The sequence below is a fragment of the Ochotona princeps genome, chromosome 6 (genome assembly GCF_030435755.1).
Source record: "Ochotona princeps isolate mOchPri1 chromosome 6, mOchPri1.hap1, whole genome shotgun sequence".
In the NCBI taxonomy this organism is placed as follows: domain Eukaryota; kingdom Metazoa; phylum Chordata; class Mammalia; order Lagomorpha; family Ochotonidae; genus Ochotona; species Ochotona princeps.
In genome coordinates this window covers 87,042,423-87,060,611 of record NC_080837.1, presented here as the reverse complement: position 1 = coordinate 87,060,611, position 18,189 = coordinate 87,042,423, and the positions used below count along the sequence as shown (strand labels likewise).

The 18,189-nt window shown below is 50.0% G+C and overlaps 1 protein-coding gene across 1 annotated transcript in view; it reads right to left on the bottom strand.

Annotated features, from left to right (window-relative positions):
* Positions 1-18,189, bottom strand: part of LOC131480505 (A-kinase anchor protein 13-like) — a 111,784-nt gene that overhangs the window by 4,474 nt on the left and 89,121 nt on the right. Inside the window, exon 6 of the mRNA XM_058665419.1 lies at positions 1,514-1,712. Within this exon, the coding sequence (XP_058521402.1) occupies positions 1,514-1,712 (199 nt within the window). The remainder of the gene's footprint in view (positions 1-1,513; positions 1,713-18,189) is intronic.

Genomic DNA, 18,189 nt, shown 5'->3' with positions numbered 1-18,189 from the left:
AGGCCACCCCTCTACTTGGAGCTTCTGGCAAAGGGCTCAGGCTACACTAACATCACACAGCTGCTAGCTGCCTGGGGCGGTGGCCACTGTCTGGTCCAGCAGGACAGGGCAGGCACTGTAAACAGAGTGGACCAACCCGACAGACAGCAATATGCTGTTGCAACAGTCAGCTTGAAGACCACTGTGCAAATGGAAGAAATGTTCAACAACACAATGTGGAAAAAAGGAAAAATCGACAATTAATCCACAGTTGTAATTGGGGACGTTATTTCACACAGATGCACACAGGGCTTAGCAAAGCACAGAAAAGCACCCAGGAGGATCTTTAATAAATGTGCCTATCAACATTTGCAGAAATCCTGGAACAATGATGTTTGCTCAATACAGTAACACACCTTGTGCAGAGTCGTCTACGGCCACACCACCCTGAACGCGCCCGATCTCGTCTGATCTCGGAAGCTAAGCAGGGTCAGGCCTCGTTAGTACTTGGATGGCAGACCTGGTGCAGAGTCCACCATTGCCTGGGCCCTCACTCACCCATTCACCCAGCAAACCCTAAGCATGCAGGTGCCCTCATCACACTGGCCCTGCCCAATGCACAGCTGCCCTGTATGAGTGCCAGAAAGCTAGGGCAAGGCTCCTGGGCTCTGCCACTGTGCCCTGATGCTCATGCTGTTCTGCCCACCACGCCCTCCCTGGCAGGGCTGGCAGCCACAGTCTGAGCCAAGGGGAGAACCCAGCATGGAGTCCTAAGGGAAAACCTGAGTGCCTGGAACCAGCATGACTGTGAGTGCAAGAGGCAGCCCCATCAAAGAGAAGCCTGTTTCCCAGGAAACCTCTGGCACAAGATGACCTCAGATGACCTCAAATGAAATTATGGTCAAGCTGTTTCCAAATCAAATCAGCTCTGGAATAAACTAGGCAAAAAATGTATCGGCACTTAGCCAATGAGATGTTACAGGCTGGGATGTTGTTACTTCCCGTGGTAACGCTGCAGGAGTCCAGTAATGTATCTAAACTTAGCCAATGAGATGTTAGGGGCCAGAGGGGCACAGGCTGTGACGTTGCTACTTTCCCTGGTAACGCTGCAGGAAGCCCAGTAAGGCTCTATGACTCCATCCCATCCCGAAGGTTTCAGTGCAGTCGGAAATTCAGTGTTTTAGTGATCTTTTAACCGAACAGCAAGAGCAATGTTCACTACACTAGCTATGCAAACCCCGATGCCGCTCCTAGCAGCAATCCCAGGAATGGTTCTGCCCACAACTTCGATGAAATGGACACAAATCGTACATCTGCTTTCAGCCAGCAGGACTCGGCCCCAGCTGTTGCTTCTCTGTCTCTCCAGCTGTTGCTTCTCTGTCATGCAGCAGGCTGAATGACTTGAAAACCTTGACAGCATCCAGTGGTGGCCTGGGCACAGCCCTCGGAGCTTCTGTTTGAATGACACAGGTTCCCTGTGGAGGGGCACACCCGATGTGCACAGGCACCAGAAGATGGAAACATTCTTCCTTACCATTAGCTGCTGTTGGATGTTCATCAGTTTAAAGATCTGTCCCGTGCAGCTCTCCTCAGCAGCCGGGGGCTCCTGCCGCGCCTCAGCCCCGGAGGTCAGCGTGTAAACGCCCAGCCCCCGGTGGTGCCTCACGGAGCACTCTCCGTAAGGGATCTCGTAGGACAGACTGCTCCAGGAGTCGGGCTCTCCAGCATCCTCCCTGAGAGAAGAACGCCGTTAGGAAGAGTGTGTGTCATGCCTCCCTGACAAGGCTGCGCCCTGCGTGGTAGTGCTCCACAAAGCCCTGCCCTGGGCTGCTCCCACAGCTGCCAGCCCCTCCTCCTCCCACGTGCTCCGTGAGAGGCTCCGTGGAGGCTGCAGGACTCCCTGCCCTGCCCTGGGCTGCTCCCACAGCTGCCAGCCCCTCCTCCTCCCACGTGCTCCGTGAGAGGCTCCATGGAGGCTGCAGGACTTCTCCCTGAGGATGTCCACACGCTGGAATCTTAACCTAGTCAGCTAACAAGCGAGGCCCGAGGAAGCAGATGCCGGCACGTCCAGCTGGGCTTGCAGAGAACCAGCACTCACTAAGAGTTGCTTGTGAAGCCAGTTCCACCAGCTGCCAGCTGCGTGCTCTGACACAGGGCCGGTCACCTGCAGCCACACACAGCACTGCCACTTTACAACAGGCACAGGACATACCTCTGTCCAAACACCCTGTTATCCTAGACTTGTCAATACAATTTTCAAGTATTTTGAAGTAAGCATCTGGTTCCAGGAACTATATCCTTTTTTCAAAAAAAAAAATGAAAACAACTTTGCTCAATGCAAATCTTTATGAACACATCAGACAACAAACAGTCACTACAGATGCACACGCAGGCTGCACACACTCTCTCCTGCATTTGACACCAGCACCAATCGCTGAAGCTCTACTCCCCGGTGTCCCTGCTAGCCTGGCACATGATCTAATAGCTTCAATTTCTAGGCACAAATCCTTGTACTTTATTTCCTAGCTATGTAGTGTTAAATTTCTTAACTTGCCTGGGACCTGCTCTCATAGCCTGTCAACAGAATGCTACACCCAGGAAGTGGGTGATCACCACAGCGACGCCGGCCCATTCCCACGGAAAGCCACACTCAGTCATCCCTGCTCTGACTTGTTCAAAAACAATTCCTTCCCTTCTTGCTCTGAGCTTTCCCACTTTTATCAGAAAATCTCATTTCCTCTGACATTTGCAACATGTGAGAACAATCCCCAGTGCTCCGGACCAGGCACAGCGACAGGTTCTGCTGCCGTCAACTTGCTCAGCCTCATCTAAAAAGGTGGACTGTTTTCTTTCCTCCGTAACAGCAACATCTTTCAGTATAGCTTAGGCAAATAAACAATCAATCCATTATACTTCAGTATTTTCCTATAGGGAAAAAGCAGATTGCCAAGGTTTCTGGGAGGCAGGAATGAGGTTGTATTTGAGTTCACTATTGTATCTGAGACTGAAGAAATTAAAGAATTAAGGAATAAGATATGCTCTACACTGACAAATCACATACAAAGTATATACAATTACTCCAACTGAGTGCCTTCGGAGGCCAAGAACTCTGAGGTCATCCATTCCCGTTTGCATCTACCACATGGGATGGAAGAAGCCCAAATCCTCCCTGGCAAGATCAAAGGTCATCGGAACAACAGCCAGGAGCCCTGAGCAGCCCGCAGAAACAGAAGAACAGTACACTCCTTCGGGACTAGGGAGAGGAGCTTTCTCTGGTCCTTACTTAGATCCAACTTTGGATCCCCACCCTCTCCTGCAATAACCATCAGGGTCGCTCCGGAGCTCCCCCTAAAGTAAAAACAAAATAATAATAATAATAATAAATTAGAACAGATAGAGAATAACAAGGAAAGCTTAGAACTAGACAGGAAACAGTCAGCATGGACCCACATATACCTTACTAGGTAGGACACAAAGATTAGTTACTCCTCACTAAGGTATTGAAGATTTCTCTGCACACCCCTCCTAAAACTGTTCTGCACCTAAACTGTTGACATATGCCTTGTTAGAGTTATAAAGCCAGTTTAGACTACCCTAAAATCTAACAAGTTCAGTAAAAATTATGCTTCAACACTATACACTACTAAATACTAAAACAATAGATACAAGACAACTGAATAGTACCCTATAGCCATTTTAAGGTGGATAAAAGCGGTTGTATATAAACTAAAATTGAAATGTCAATGAAGTAGTCACAGGATGTGGTTAACAACCTGCATTTTTTAACATATTGGTTACTCAATACCATGTCAATTAACTCCATAGTATTGTAAATTGTTGTTGATGTTATGCTGGGGTTTTAAGTGGTAGGGATGATATCCTGTCAGCTCAGCCTTCAGACCAGAGATGATGGTCTCCCCAAGAAACCGTTGAATATATCTGGACAATAAGATGCTGGACTCTATGCTTGGTATATGCCTGCAATGAAAGAATCTCAACTGAGTTTGAACTGTAATACTGCAACAAGGTGGAGGAATCCACCATGGGGGGAGGGCACTAGGAGGGGTTGGGGGAACATCAGAGCCTATGAAACTGTGTAACAAAAAGAAATGTAATCAATACTTTTAAAAAAAGATTACTCCGGGCCTGGCGCCGTGGCCTAGCGGCTAAAGTCCTCTCCTTGAACGCCCCGGGATCCCATTTGGGCGCCGGTTCTAATCCCGGCAACTCCACTTCCCATCCAGCTCTCTGCTTGTGGCCTGGGAAAGCAGTCGAGGATGGCCCAATGCTTTGGGACCACACACCCGGGTGGCAGACCCAGAAGAGGTTCCAGGTTCCCGGCTTCGGATCGGCGTGCACCGGCCCGTTGCGGCTCACTTGGGGAGTGAATCATCGGACCGAAGATCTTCCTCTCTGTCTCTCCTCCTCTCTGTATATCCGGCTTTCCAATAATAATAAAATCTTTAAAAAAAAAAAAAAAAGATTACTCCAACTGGTTTTCCCAAGTTTTTAGTAAATCACACTGTTTGCCATGAACAATTTACCAAAGAGGAACTAGAGCTCTGAAGCTGAGGAGCAGAAGCAGCACTTGCGACAGTGCTAAGCGGCGCCTGCGTCCAGTCCCAGCGCTCTTTAACCTAGCGTCCCGGGAAGACAGAGGATGGCGGCTCACCCCTACAGGAAACCCGAGTGGACGACGACACTCCTCACTTCAGCGGATCCATCCAAGGCTGCTGTGGCCACCTGCAGAGGGAACCACCAGATGGAAGCCATCTCCCTTTCCCTGTTCTCCCTCGTCTTTTCAAGTAAACTGAAAACAACCGTCTTAAACAAGCTCGAATCATGCTCCAGTGGAAAACTGGAATTGGAAAGTCCCACACGAAGGGTGACAGTGATGCCACACTGTGGCCAGGTTAACACAGAGCCTGCCGAGTGAGCGTCAGGAGCGTGCCTCGAGGCCAGCACACATGGGCAAGGAGGGGAAGACATGCGACAAGCCCGCAGTGCACCAAAGAAGGGAGCCCTGGCTCAAGGCCTGGTCCAGTCGTGGCCCCAGCTTCCCGGCCCCGTGAACCCTGCAAGGCAGGGCTGGTGGCCCCTGGGTGGTCTGGGTCTTGGACCCAGGTGAGAGACTGAGTTTTTTTTTTCTTATTTTTAATTATTTATTATTTAACTTCATTAATTACATTGTATTATGTGACACAGTTACATAGATACTTGGGTTCTCCCCACCCCTCCCCAAACCCTCCCACCATGGTGGATTCCTCCACCTTGTTGCATAACCACAGCTCAAGTTCAGTTGAGATTCCCCCATTGCAAGCATATACCAAACATAGACTCCAGCATCTTATTGTCCAGTCAAGTTCAACGGCTTCTTAGGTATACCCTCTCTGGTCTGAAGACAGAGCCAGCAGAGTATCATCCCAGTCAATTGAAAGCTCCAACATACCATCAGCAAAAATTTACATCATTATGGAATTAATTGACATAGTAATGAGTAACCAATATGTTAAAAGTAAATGCGAGTTCCCAGCCACCTTCTGTGACCACCTCACCTATACTTCAATTTTAGTTTATACACAACATATAACATTCAAAATATAACATGTTATACATAACATCATATCATCTTAAATTAAGGCAAACATGTGGTATCTAACCTTTTGGGATTGGCTCATTTCCCTTAGCATTATGGTTTCCAGTTTGGCCCATTTGGCCACAAAGAACTGCATTTTGTTTTTTTTTAATAGCTGAGTAGTATTCCATGGAGTAGATGAACCATAGCTTTCTTATCCAATCCTCTGTTGATGGGCATTTTGGCTGCTTCCATGTTTTTGCAATTACTGATTGTGCTGCTATGAGCATAGGAGTGCATGTTGGTTTCTCATAAAACAAGTGTTCTGGATATATTCCTAGGAGTGCTATTGCTGGATCATACGGTATGTTGAATTTGAGTTGTTTGAATATTCTCCATACTGATTTCCATAGAGGCTGTACCAGCCTGCAGCCCCACCAGCAGTGGAGTAGGGATCCCTTTTCCCCGCAACCTCGCCAACAAGTGTTGTTGGTGCTTTTATTCATGTGGGCCAGTCTTACACTGGCGTTAGGTGGTACCTCATTGATGTTTTAATTTGGATTTCCCTTATTGCCAGGGAACTTGAGCATTTTTTCATATGTTTATTTGCCATTTGGGTTTGTTCCTTTGTGAAGTGTTTGCCCATTTCCTGTGCCCATTTCTTGAGTAGTTTGTTTGTTTTGGCATTTTGGTTGTTTTGTAGCTCTTTGTATATTCTGGAGATCAGCCCTCTATCACCTATGTCGTGTGCGAAGATCTGCTCCCATTCTGTGGGTTGCCTTTTTACTTTGTTGATTGTTTCTCTAGCTGTACAGAAGCTTCTTAGTTTGATGAGGTCCCAATTGTTTATTTTGGTCTTGATTTCTACTGCATTTGGAGTCTTTTTTAGGAAGTGAGGGCCTACCCCTAATTGTTGCAGTGTGTTTCCAACATTTTCTTCCAAAAGCTTGAAGGTTTCTGGATGTAGGTTTAGATCTGTTATCCATTTAGATCTGATCTTAGTGTATGGTGAGAGATGTGGATCTATTTTTTTGTTTCTGCAGGCTATTAACCAGTTGTCCCAACAGCATTTATTGAACAGACCTTCCCATTTGCCTGGATTGTCGTTTGTCTTTTTGTCAAAGATTATTTGGCTGTATCTGTGTGGGTTTCCTTCTGGTGTTTCTATTCTGCTCCATTGATCTTCCTCTCTATCTTTGTGCCAGTACCACGCTGTTTTGATAACCACTGCCCTATAGTATGTCCAGAGGTCCGGAACTGTGATTCCCCCTGCTAACTTCCTGTTCTTCAGGATGGTTCTAGCTATCCGCGGTTTTTTGTGCTTCCAGATGAACCTTTGGATCATTGTTTCCAGTTCCATGAAGAATGTTTTGGGCAATTTGATTGGGATTGCGTTGAATGTATATATTGCTTTTGGCAGTATAGACATTTTAATGAGATTGATTTTACCTATCCAGGAGCATGGGATGTTACTCCATCTTTTGAGGTCTTGTTCAATTTCTTTTTTAAGTAGTTTGTAGTTTTCTTCAAATAAGTCTCCTACATTTTTGGTTAGATTTATTCCCAGATATTTCATACTTTTCTCTGCTATTTTGAATGGTATCTTGCTGGTTAAGTCTTTTTCCATCTTGGGGCTGTTCGCATACACTATGGCTGTTGATTTTTGTTCATTAATTTTGTACCCTGCCACTCTGCCAAACTCTCATACAAGTTCTAGCAGTCTCTGTATTGACTCTCTTGGCTCTTCTACATAAAGAATCATATCATCTGCATATAGTGAGAGTTTGACTTCTTCGTTTCCCATTTGGATTCCTCTGATTTCTTTTTCTTGTCTTATGGCCTCAGCGAGTACCTCTAGGACTATGTTGAATAGTAGTGGAGAAAGTGGACATCCCTGTCTTGTTCCAGATCTCAGTGGGAAGGGTTCCAGCTTTTCTCCATTCAGTATGATGCTGGCGTTGGGTTTTTCATATATGGCTTTAATTATGTTGTGGATTTTTCCATCTATGCCTACCTTGGTTAGGGTTTTTAGTAGGAAGTGGTGTTGGATTTTGTCGAAAGCTTTTTCTGCATCTATTGATACTATCATGTGATTCTTGTTTTTCAGTTTTTGGATGTGGTGTATCACATTTATGGATTTCTGAATGTTGAACCATCCCTGCATTCCAGGGATGAATCCTACTTGATCTGGATGAATGATCTGTCTGATGTGTTTTTGAATTCTGTTGGCTAGGATTTTGTTGAGAATCTTAGCATCAATGTTCATCAAAGAGATAGGTCTGTAGTTTTCCTTCTCTGTTAGTTCTCTGTCTGCTTTTGGGATTAAGGTAATGTTGGCTTCATAGAATGAGTTTGGAAGGGTTGCCTCTTTTTCTATTGATTTGAAGAGTTTGTAGAGGATTGGGGTCAGTTCTGTTCGGAATGTTTTGTAGAATTCTGTAGTGAAGCCATCTGGGCCTGGGCTTTTCTTTGTTGGGAGGTCTTTAATCACTGATTCAATCTCTACTTCAGTTATGGGTTTGTTCAGGTCGTTTGTTGCCTCTGGGCTAAGTTTTGGCAGGTGGTAGAAGTCTAAGAACTTTTCCATTTCTTGGTGATCTTCTGATTTGTTGGAGTACAGTGCTTTGTAGTAATTTCTAATTATGGCCTTAATGGATGCGGTGTCTGTTGTTATGTTGCCTTTTTCATCTTTGATGCTGTTAATTCTTGCCTTCTCTTGTTTTTTCTTTGTCAGTCGGGCCAGTGGGGTGTCTATCTTGTTTATCTTCTCAAAAAACCAGCTTTTTGATTCATTGATTTTGTGTATGGTTTTTTTTATTTCTATCTGGTTGATTTCCTCCCTTGTTTTGATGATTTCTTGTTTCCTATTGTGTGTGGGGCTCTCCTGCTGTTGTTTTTCCAATTCCTGGAGGTGTGTGTTTAGTTCCTGTATTTGGCGCTTCTCTTGGGCCTTGACATGAGCTCCAATTGCGATGAGTTTACCCCGTAGCACTGCTTTGGCAGTGTCCCACAGATTTTGGAATGTTGTGTCAGAGTTTTCATTGGTTTCCATAAATTTTTTGATCTCATCTTTAATTTCTTCTCTGATCCATTGTTCGTTTAATAGCATATTGTTCAGCCTCCAAGAGTTTCTGTATTTCCTGGGGCATTTTGAATTGCTGATTTCCAGCTTCATTCCATGGTGGTCTGAGAGGGTACATGGTATGATTCCTATCTTTTTGAAGTTATTTAGGTTTGCTTTGTGTCCTATCATGTGGTCGATCCTGGAGAAGGTGCCATGCACTGCTGAAAAAAATGTATAATCTGTGGCCTTAGGGTAAAAAATTCTATAAATGTCAACCAAGTCCAGTTGTTCTATTGTTTGTATGAGCTCTGTTGTTTCTTTGTTGAGTTTTTGTTTTGTTGATCTGTCTATTGTTGTTAGTGGGGTGTTAAGATCACCCACTATTATTGTGTGCATATCTATGTCTCCCCTTAAGTCCGTGAGTAATTGCTTCACGTAGCTAGGTGCGTTTGAATTTGGTGCATATATGTTCACAATGGTAATTACTTCCTGATGGATCAGTCCCTTCACCAATATATAATGTCCTTCCCTGTCCTTTTTGATGTGTGTCAGATTGAAGTCCACATCATCTGAAATTAAGACAGCTACCCCAGCCTTTTTTTCTCGTCCATTGGCATGAAATATCTGTTTCCAACCTTTCACTTTCAGTTTCTTTGAATCTCTTCTGGTTAGATGTGTCTCTTGTAGGCAACAGATACTTGGGTGCTGTTTGATAATCCATTCTGTTAATCTATGCCTTTTGATTGGTGAGTTCAGGCCATTTGTGTTAAGAGTTAAAATTGAGAGGTTGTGATTTTGCCCTGCCATACTTGTTTTTGTGGGTGTTGATATCTGTGTAATTGCCCTTCCTTGTGTGGACTTTAGTGGGGAGATCTTCCTGTTTGCCATCTTTGCTTATGATTCACCTCCTTTTTTTCTGGATTTAGTGCATTTCTAAGGAGACTTTGTAGGGCTGGTTTTGTGCTGGCATATTCTTCTAATTTCTCTTTGCTGTGAAAGTACTTGATTTCGTTCTCAAATACGAATGAGATCTTTGCTGGGTACAATATTCTTGGTTGACAGTTGTTCTGATTCAGGATTTGGAAGATTTTTGTCCATTCTCTTCTTGCTTGTAAGGTCTCTTCAGAGAAGTCAGCAGTGATCCTGATTGGTTTTCCCCGGTATGTAATCTTTTCTCTGCTTCATACTTGTCTTAGGATTCTTTCTTTGTCTTCGTTGGAGTGGAACTTGAGCACCATATGTCTGGGTGAAGATCGCTTTGGGTCATATCTGCTGGGAGTCCTCTGACCGTCCTGGATTTGGGCTGGGTTCATGTTCCAAGTGTTTTGAAAGTTTTCCTGTATAATTTTGTCGAGCACCATTTGCATTCCTGACTCTTTTTCCGCTCCTTCAGGAAGGCCAATAATCCTAATATTTGATTTTCTGAGGTTGTCTTTCATTTCTTGTATGGTCTTATTGGCTTTGTTCAGACGTGTCTCCAGCTGTTTAATGAACTGGGTATGTTCATTTTGTGTGTCTTCCGTTTCAGAGATCCTCTCTTCTGCTGTATTTGTTCTGTTGGTTAGGCTCTCAATTTTGTGCTCTAAGTCAAGGATTTTACTTTTCATTTGTTGTATTTCTGAGGCTATGTGGTTCTTGAACTCCTTGAAGTCCTCCCAATTCTTCTCATTGTCTCTGACATATTTTAACATTATTTTTTTGAATTCCTTGTCTGGTAGATCTTCTATGTCTTCATCTCGCATCTCCGAAATAGATATTGGCTTTTTTTTTTTTTTAAATGCAAGTTCTTAACCACATCCTATGATTAGCTCATTGACATTTTTTTTTTTTAAGATTTTATTATTATTGGAAAGCCGGATATACAGAGAGGAGGAGAGACAGAGAGGAAGATCTTCGGTCCGATGATTCACTCCCCAAGTGAGCCGCAACGGGCCGGTGCTGCGCCGATCCGAAGCCGGGACCAGGAACCTCTTCTGGGTCTCCCACCCAGGTGCAGGGTCCCAATGCATTGGGCCATCCTCAACTGCTTTCCCAGGCCACAAGCAGGGAGCTGGATGGGAAGTGGAGCTGCCGGGATTAGAACCGGCGCCCATATGGGATCCCGGGGCTTTCAAGGCGAGAGGACTTTAGCCGCTAGGCCACGGCGCCGGGCCCTAGACATTGGCTTTTGATCCTTTATTGGTAAGGTGTTGGCACTCTCATCTGGATCATTACCTTTTCTGGTATTTCTTCCCATTGTGTTAGTGTTTCTTTTTTGAGAGACCTAGGCACCAGTGTGCTGAGGGGTCTCCAAGCACTATCCCGTAGAGATCGGAGTCTGCAGGCGTGGAGTAGCAGGGTGTGGGAATTTTCAAGGCACTTTTGGTGCGTCTCCAGAACACTGGACCTCAGGGCGCCACTTCCAGGGCCCATCGGATTCAAAGCGCACTCTCAGCTCGTCCCCTACAGGTATGCTACCACAGGGTGTGGGGGAGTGAAGGCACTCTCTGTGCGCGCCCCCTGTGCGCGGGATCACAGGGCTTGGAGGATTCTAGGTGCTTTCTCGGTGTGTCCCCAGTGCCAGGGGCTGCAGGGCGTGGAGGTTCCAGGTGCTCTCTGGGAACGCCTCCTGCACACGGGTCCTCAGTGCTCTCCTGGTTCGTCTCCCAAGCACGGGACTATAGGGCGTGGGGTGTTCCAGGTGCTCTCTGGAAGCGCCTCCTGCGCAGGCCCGCCCACCCCAGCGCTTGCAGGGGACCGACCGCCCCAGCGCTAGCACGGGACTGCCCAGCCCAGAGGTGTGCTTGGGTTCCTGTGGGATAGCACCGCCCAGCTGAGTGCCAGGCCGCAAAGGCACGGGGGAGTATTCAGTGTGCCTTTTGCCTTTCTCCCAGACACAGTTTTGGCAGATTCAAGGCACTCGCCCGCCCGGTGTCTCTAGACGCTGGATTCTCGGGGGGGGGGGGAGGGGCGGGGAGACGAACACCAATTGTGTTCAGGCTCTATGCATGCCCCTGGGGGGCCAACTCCCAAAGCCTGCAACCCACCACTGTCCCCACCCAACTCACTCAAACCTCAGGTTCTTGCAGTCTGCCTCTTCCTCTGGTGGGAACCCTCGCCGCGGGTGCGTCTCCCGGCTACTGCGTCCGTTGCTGGTCCCGGCGGGTGTAGGCGGATGGAACCTGGAGACTGCGGTGGTCCCGGCGGGGCTTGGCGACCAGGGTGGGCGGATGCCGGCGGGTCCCGATGACTCAGGGTACTGGTGTCCGCAGCGGGCGCAGGTCCTGGCGGGTCCTGGTGACCAGGGTGAGCAGATGCCAGCGGGTCCCAATCACCGCCGGTCCTCACGGCCACCGTGTCTGCGGGTCGGTCTGCAGGTCGGTCTGCGGGTAGGTCTGCGGCTTTCAGCGTGCTTTTGTCGCGTTCTAGCCCTCTCGGTCTGTGAGCTCTCTCACAGTCTTCCTCCTATGTCGGCCATATTGCGAGTCTCCGAGGGACTGAGTTTTTGACTCTCAGTTTTGGCCCCAACTCAGCCCTGGGCAACCAACCACGGGTTGAGCTCTGTCTGTCTCTGCACCCCTCTGCCTCTCTGGGAAGAGGCAGAGCAACTGAAAACAACCCAACCAGTCAGTAATCCGAGCACCACCTGGTGAGCTAAAGGATGGATGTGCCTTGATCATTCAGGGATACTCAAATCAACAACACTCAAGGAGACAGACAGAATACAGACGTCTAGGTACTAAAATAAGTGGGATCAGGCTGACCCTTCTTCCCCAAGGTGCTCTCACATGTCCACTGAACTGGCCCCTGCTTACGAATGAGTCACTGACTTGTCTATTACTAACCCTTCCCCACAGGGGTCAAACTTTCTATAATTTCCTAAAACAACAAACAGGAGCCTTGGCGACCTCATTCTCAGGTGAGCTTTTTGCTTGAGGCCAACTAACATCAGTTCAAGCAATGGTCAGCTATTCAAAGAGGCCTCCACCCACCGCCTCCAGCCAGCCTGCCTGCAGTTTCCCCAGCTTCTGGACCAGTCCTTCTCCCACTGCAACGTCTTGCAGAAGCAGTGGTGCCGCGAAGAGGGGAGAGGCAGCCGCAGTCACCTTCAAGCTCCACATTGGCAGCTCTCACAGAGGTCTAGAAACATCTTGGCTGTCACAATGATCTCCCTGGCCCAACACACACAACAAAGTGGCCAGTCCCTTGTGTGGGCCATGCAGGGCCAAGGGCTGTCATGCTCTCTAGCCTCGGCCTTGTCTGGTGTCCAGAAGTCACCAGTCACCAGCCCGTTCCTTCCAGCCCTCCCCACACTGCCCCTTGGCTCCCACTCTCTCCCAGTGCTGTAACCTGTCTGCCGCAGGGTCCAAGCGCCCCTCTCCATCCCGTGAGAAGCACTGCAGAACTTTCAGGTTCGATTGGGTCTTCCTGTGCGGCTGACCCCATGTCAGCCCCATGTCACCCTGTGCACACACCGCCGTCCCTGGCATGCCAGCTTCCTGAGCTCAGGCCTCCACTCTTCTTCCTTGACACATCTTCCCACCGTTTGGTGTGGGCAACATTTCTCCACAACCCTTTTACTTCAACTCCCACAGCCTCTGCCGCAGCTTGGATGCTCTCTGGGCCCGGAAGCCGGCAGCCACACTGGAGGAAAGCTGGTTACCCTGAACCTCCACCCCCACATTCCCTCTCCCACATTTCCTTAAATGCCATTCTGCAGTCAAACTGTAAAACTCCACTCCCAAGCACATCTCACGGCGGCCACACAGAGCCCCTGCCTCAGCCCGGCTTCCTAATGGCTCAAGCTCATGCCTCCTCCAGGCACGCAGGCCTGGACACTGTCCCTCTGGTGGCATGGGAAAAAACCACCTCTTTGGACCATGTAACAACCGGCTTATCCTCTAAACACACACAAGTTACTTGGCTGTGAGGTGCTGTTTACTCAAGTTACTGAGGGTCAAAGGCCTAACACATTACATAATAGCAAAAATAAATAAATAAATAAGAGCACAGGAAACTTCTCTACCACTAACAAATGAAATCCTAGTCTGGCATTTTAAAATTATTTTTCATGATACAGTTTTGTAAGCATAGACGTTCTTGCCACCCCCTCACCTTCCTCCCTCCCTGCTGACTTTTCCCAACATTTCCCCCAAATGATCACCGCGGTGTAGTTCCTTAATAACAGTTAAAAGTTTAACTTTCTCTATTTAAATATATCATGGCATGGTAGGTACAGGCAAAGGTATGTATACAAAGGTATGTAAATGTGTATTTAGATACTTCATTGGCAGACCTAATTTTATTGAGGAGGTAGCAACATGTACTGCAATGAATCTTCACTTCCTGGTCTCTAGGCCAGCATTTTCGAGTTGTGTTCCATCAGAAACCAACACAGCTCTAACAGGGCCACAGAGGCAGAGCTTAGCAGGCACACTGAAGAGGGACATGAGGAGAATGACGACCTCGAAAACACAGCAAATGTCCTGTTCCCAACCGTCCACTTCCCCAGCACACACATGCACATTGTGCTCTCTTCTGGTGCAGTTCTAACTCCGGCTGGACCAGTGTCCATGCCCACCTCCTGGTGCAGTCTAACTCCGGCTGGACCAGTGTCCACGCCCACCTCCTGGTGCAGTTCTAACTGCGGCTGGACCAGCGTCCACGCCCACCTCCTGGTGCAGTCTAACCCCGGCTGGACCAGTGTCCACGCCCACCTCCTGGTGCAGTCTAACCCCAGCTGGACCAGTGTCCACGCCCACCTCCTGGTGCAGTTCTAACTCCGGCTGGACCAGTGTCCATGCCCACTCCTGGTGCAGTTCTAACCGCGCCTGGACCAGCGTCCACGCCCACCTCCTGGTGCAGTCTAACCCCAGCTGGACCAGTGTCCACGCCCACCTCCTGGTGCAGCTCTAACTCCGGCTTGACCAGTGTCCACGCCCACCTCCTGGTGCAGTCCAACCCCGGCTGGACCAATGTCCATGCCCACCTCCTGGTGCAGTCCAACCCCGGCTGGACCAGTGTCCATGCCCACCTCCTGATGCAGTTCTAACTGCGGCTGGACCAGTGTCCATGCCCACCTCTTGGTTCAGTTCTAACTCCGGCTGGACCAGTGTCCATGCCCACCTCCTGGTGCAGTTCTAACTGCGGCTGGACCAGTGTCCATGCCCACCTCCTGGTGCAGTCTAACTCTGGCTGGACCAGTGTCCATGCCCACCTCCTGGTGCAGTTCTAACTGCGGCTGGACCAGTGTCCATGCCCACCTCCTGGTGCAGCTCTAACTCCGGCTTGACCAGTGTCCACGCCCACCTCCTGATGCAGTTCTAACTGCGGCTGGACCAGTGTCCATGCCCACCTCCTGGTGCAGTCTAACCCCGGCTGGACCAGTGTCCACGCCCACCTCCTGGTGCAGTCTAACTCCGGCTGGACCAGTGTCCACACCCACCTCCTGATGCAGTTCTAACTCCGGCTGGACCAGTGTCCTTGCCCACCTCCTGGTGCAGTTCTAACTGCGGCTGGACCAGTGTCCACGCCAACCTCCTGGTGCAGTCTAACTCCGGCTGGACCAGTGTCCACGCCCACCTCCTGGTGCAGTCTAACCCCGGCTGGACCAGTGTCCACGCCCACCTCCTGGTGCAGTCCAACCCCGGCTGGACCAGTGTCCATGCCCACCTCCTGGTGCAGTTCTAACTGCGGCTGGACCAGTGTCCACGCCCACCTCCTGATGCAGTTCTAACTGCGGCTGGACCAGTGTCCATGCCCACCTCCTGGTGCAGTCTAACCCCGGCTGGACCAGTGTCCACGCCCACCTCCTGGTGCAGTCTAACTCCGGCTGGACCAGTGTCCACGCCCACCTCCTGATGCAGTTCTAACTCCGGCTGGACCAGTGTCCACGCCCACCTCCTGGTGCAGTTCTAACTGCGGCTGGACCAGTGTCCACGCCCACCTCCTGGTGCAGTCTAACTGCGGCTGGACCAGTGTCCACGCCCACCTCCTGGTGCAGTCTAACCCCGGCTGGACCAGTGTCCACGCCCACCTCCTGGTGCAGTCCAACCCCGGCTGGACCAGTGTCCATGCCCACCTCCTGGTGCAGTCCAACCCCGGCTGGACCAGTGTCCATGCCCACCTCCTGATGCAGTTCTAACTGCGGCTGGACCAGTGTCCACGCCCACCTCCTGGTGCGTTCTAACTGCGGCCTGACCAGTGTCCATGCCCACCTCTTGGTGCAATTCTAACCCCGGCTGGACCAGTGTCCATGCCCACCTCCTGGTGCAGTCTAACCCCGGCTGGACCAGTGTCCATGCCCACCTCCTGGTGCAGTCCAACCCTGGCTGGACCAGTGTCCATGCCCACCTCCTGGTGCAGTCCAACCCCGGCTGGACCAGTGTCCATGCCCACCTCCTGATGCAGTTCTAACTGCGGCTGGACCAGTGTCCACGCCCACCTCCTGGTGCGTTCTAACTGCGGCCTGACCAGTGTCCATGCCCACCTCTTGGTGCAATTCTAACCCCGGCTGGACCAGTGTCCATGCCCACCTCCTGGTGCAGTTCTAACTCTGGCTGGACCAGTGTCCACGCCCACCTCCTGGTGCAGTTCTAACTCTTCTGGACCAGTGTCCATGCCCACCTCCTGGTGCAGTCTAACTGCGGCTGGACCAATGTCCATGCCCACCTCCTGATGCAGTTCTAACCCCGGCTGGACCAGTGTCCATGCCCACTCCTGATGCAGTTCTAACTGCGGCTGGACCAGTGTCCACACCCACCTCCTGGTGCAGTTCTAACCCCGGCTGGACCAATGTCCATGCCCACCTCCTGATGCAGTTCTAACTGCGGCTGGACCAGTGTCCATGCCCACCTCCTGGTGCAGTTCTAACCCCGGCTGGACCAATGTCCATGCCCACCTCCTGATGCAGTTCTAACTCCGGCTGGACCAGTGTCCATGCCCACCTCCTGGTGCAGTCTAACTCTGGCTGGACCAATGTCCATGCCCACCTCCTGATGCAGTTCTAACTCCGGCTGGACCAGTGTCCATGCCCACCTCCTGATGCAGTTCTAACTCCGGCTGGACCAGTGTCCATGCCCACCTCCTGATGCAGTTCTAACTCCGGCTGGACCAGTGTCCATGCCCACCTCCTGGTGCAGTCTAACTGCGGCTGGACCAGTGTCCATGCCCACCTCTTACACATTTCTAAAGCCTGCTCACAGCTGACTCACACTATCACTTTCTCTCTGTACAACCCAGTAATTTCTCTGGAACTAAGTGAGTCACCTTTTCTCTCTTTTTTTTCTCCATAATTACTCCTAATTTCAATCTTGCGTTCACGGTCTGCCTTTACACGATGACGTCAAAGATCATTCAATGGAACACGTGTCACCTGTAAAGGACCCTGAACAAGAGGCTGGGTTACAAGGACGGCCATGGTGTCTCCTTTAAGGACTAAATGAAACACAACCCAAGGCCCGTCTGGTGGGCTGACAGCTGTGGGAGCAGGGGCCTTCCCAGGCTCACACCCAGCTCCTGTGCTCCCAGCCCTTACAGCACAAGCCTGCAGAGCAGCAGTGCAGAGGCTGCCCGGCGCCCAAGCCTTCCCCCCGACCCCCAGCTCTCAGCTTTGCACAGCTGTGTGTCTTTCCAGAGAATGGAATCTGCTCTCTGGGTGGGACGGAGAGGGAAGGCCAAGCCGGGGCCTTCATGGTGCCCTCCATGGCACTCCCAGGGATGCTCCCCGAAGGTTCCCAACTCCCCTTGGGCAGGACTTGCTTCTGGAAACCAGTACAGCCCCATGTCAGACCCCCTCATCCAGTGGACTGTGGACTGCAGTTAAGTAATGAAGTTGTGTTTCTGCCTAGGAACCAACAATTTAGCTTGGGAAATGCACACAGAGATTTTACTAGAACCAAGTCAAGTGTGGCAGAAAAGCAAAGCACAGCTACAAACGCACCGGAATCCCTGGCTGACTCGCAGCTGGGAACCGACAAGCATCAGCTGGGCTCTCCAAGGGCCAGTGAGCTGTGCACAAAGGCGGGTGACCAGCACAGATGGTCTGCGGAGATCTAGGCCACCTTCTCTTCCCATCTCCCAACTCTGAAGAAATGAAGGGTACTTGCCTCTGCCTGTGGGCAGCACGCCACAGCAGCACCCTGATGGAGGCTGCACAGGCTGGCCAGGAGAGCCCAGGGCATCAAGGTGATCACCCCAATCACCCCAGGCCTCAGCCTTCCCCTCATCTGTGACTGCCGCTGCTCTCACCCACACAGGGCAGCCGGGCTACAAAGCAGGGCTGCCCACCTGCCCTCCCTCCACAGTGGGGAGCTCCGGGTTCCAGCTCTCCCAGGACCTCCTGTTTGTTCTCTTCAAGCTTAAGAGACTGACACCCAGAAGGTGAACTCCAGCAGAATGCAAACAAGTGGGCCCAGAAGTGACTTGACAGACACTAAGAGCTAAAGCAATAAATCCAGCAAAAGATCGAGAACAGAAGAAAAATAATTTCCTAAGAGTGTTTTCAGGCATCTGATGAAGTGAATATAAACCATATAGCTGATCCTGGATTAAATCACTACCTTGGAGGAACACGCTGTTGTGTGACAGAACA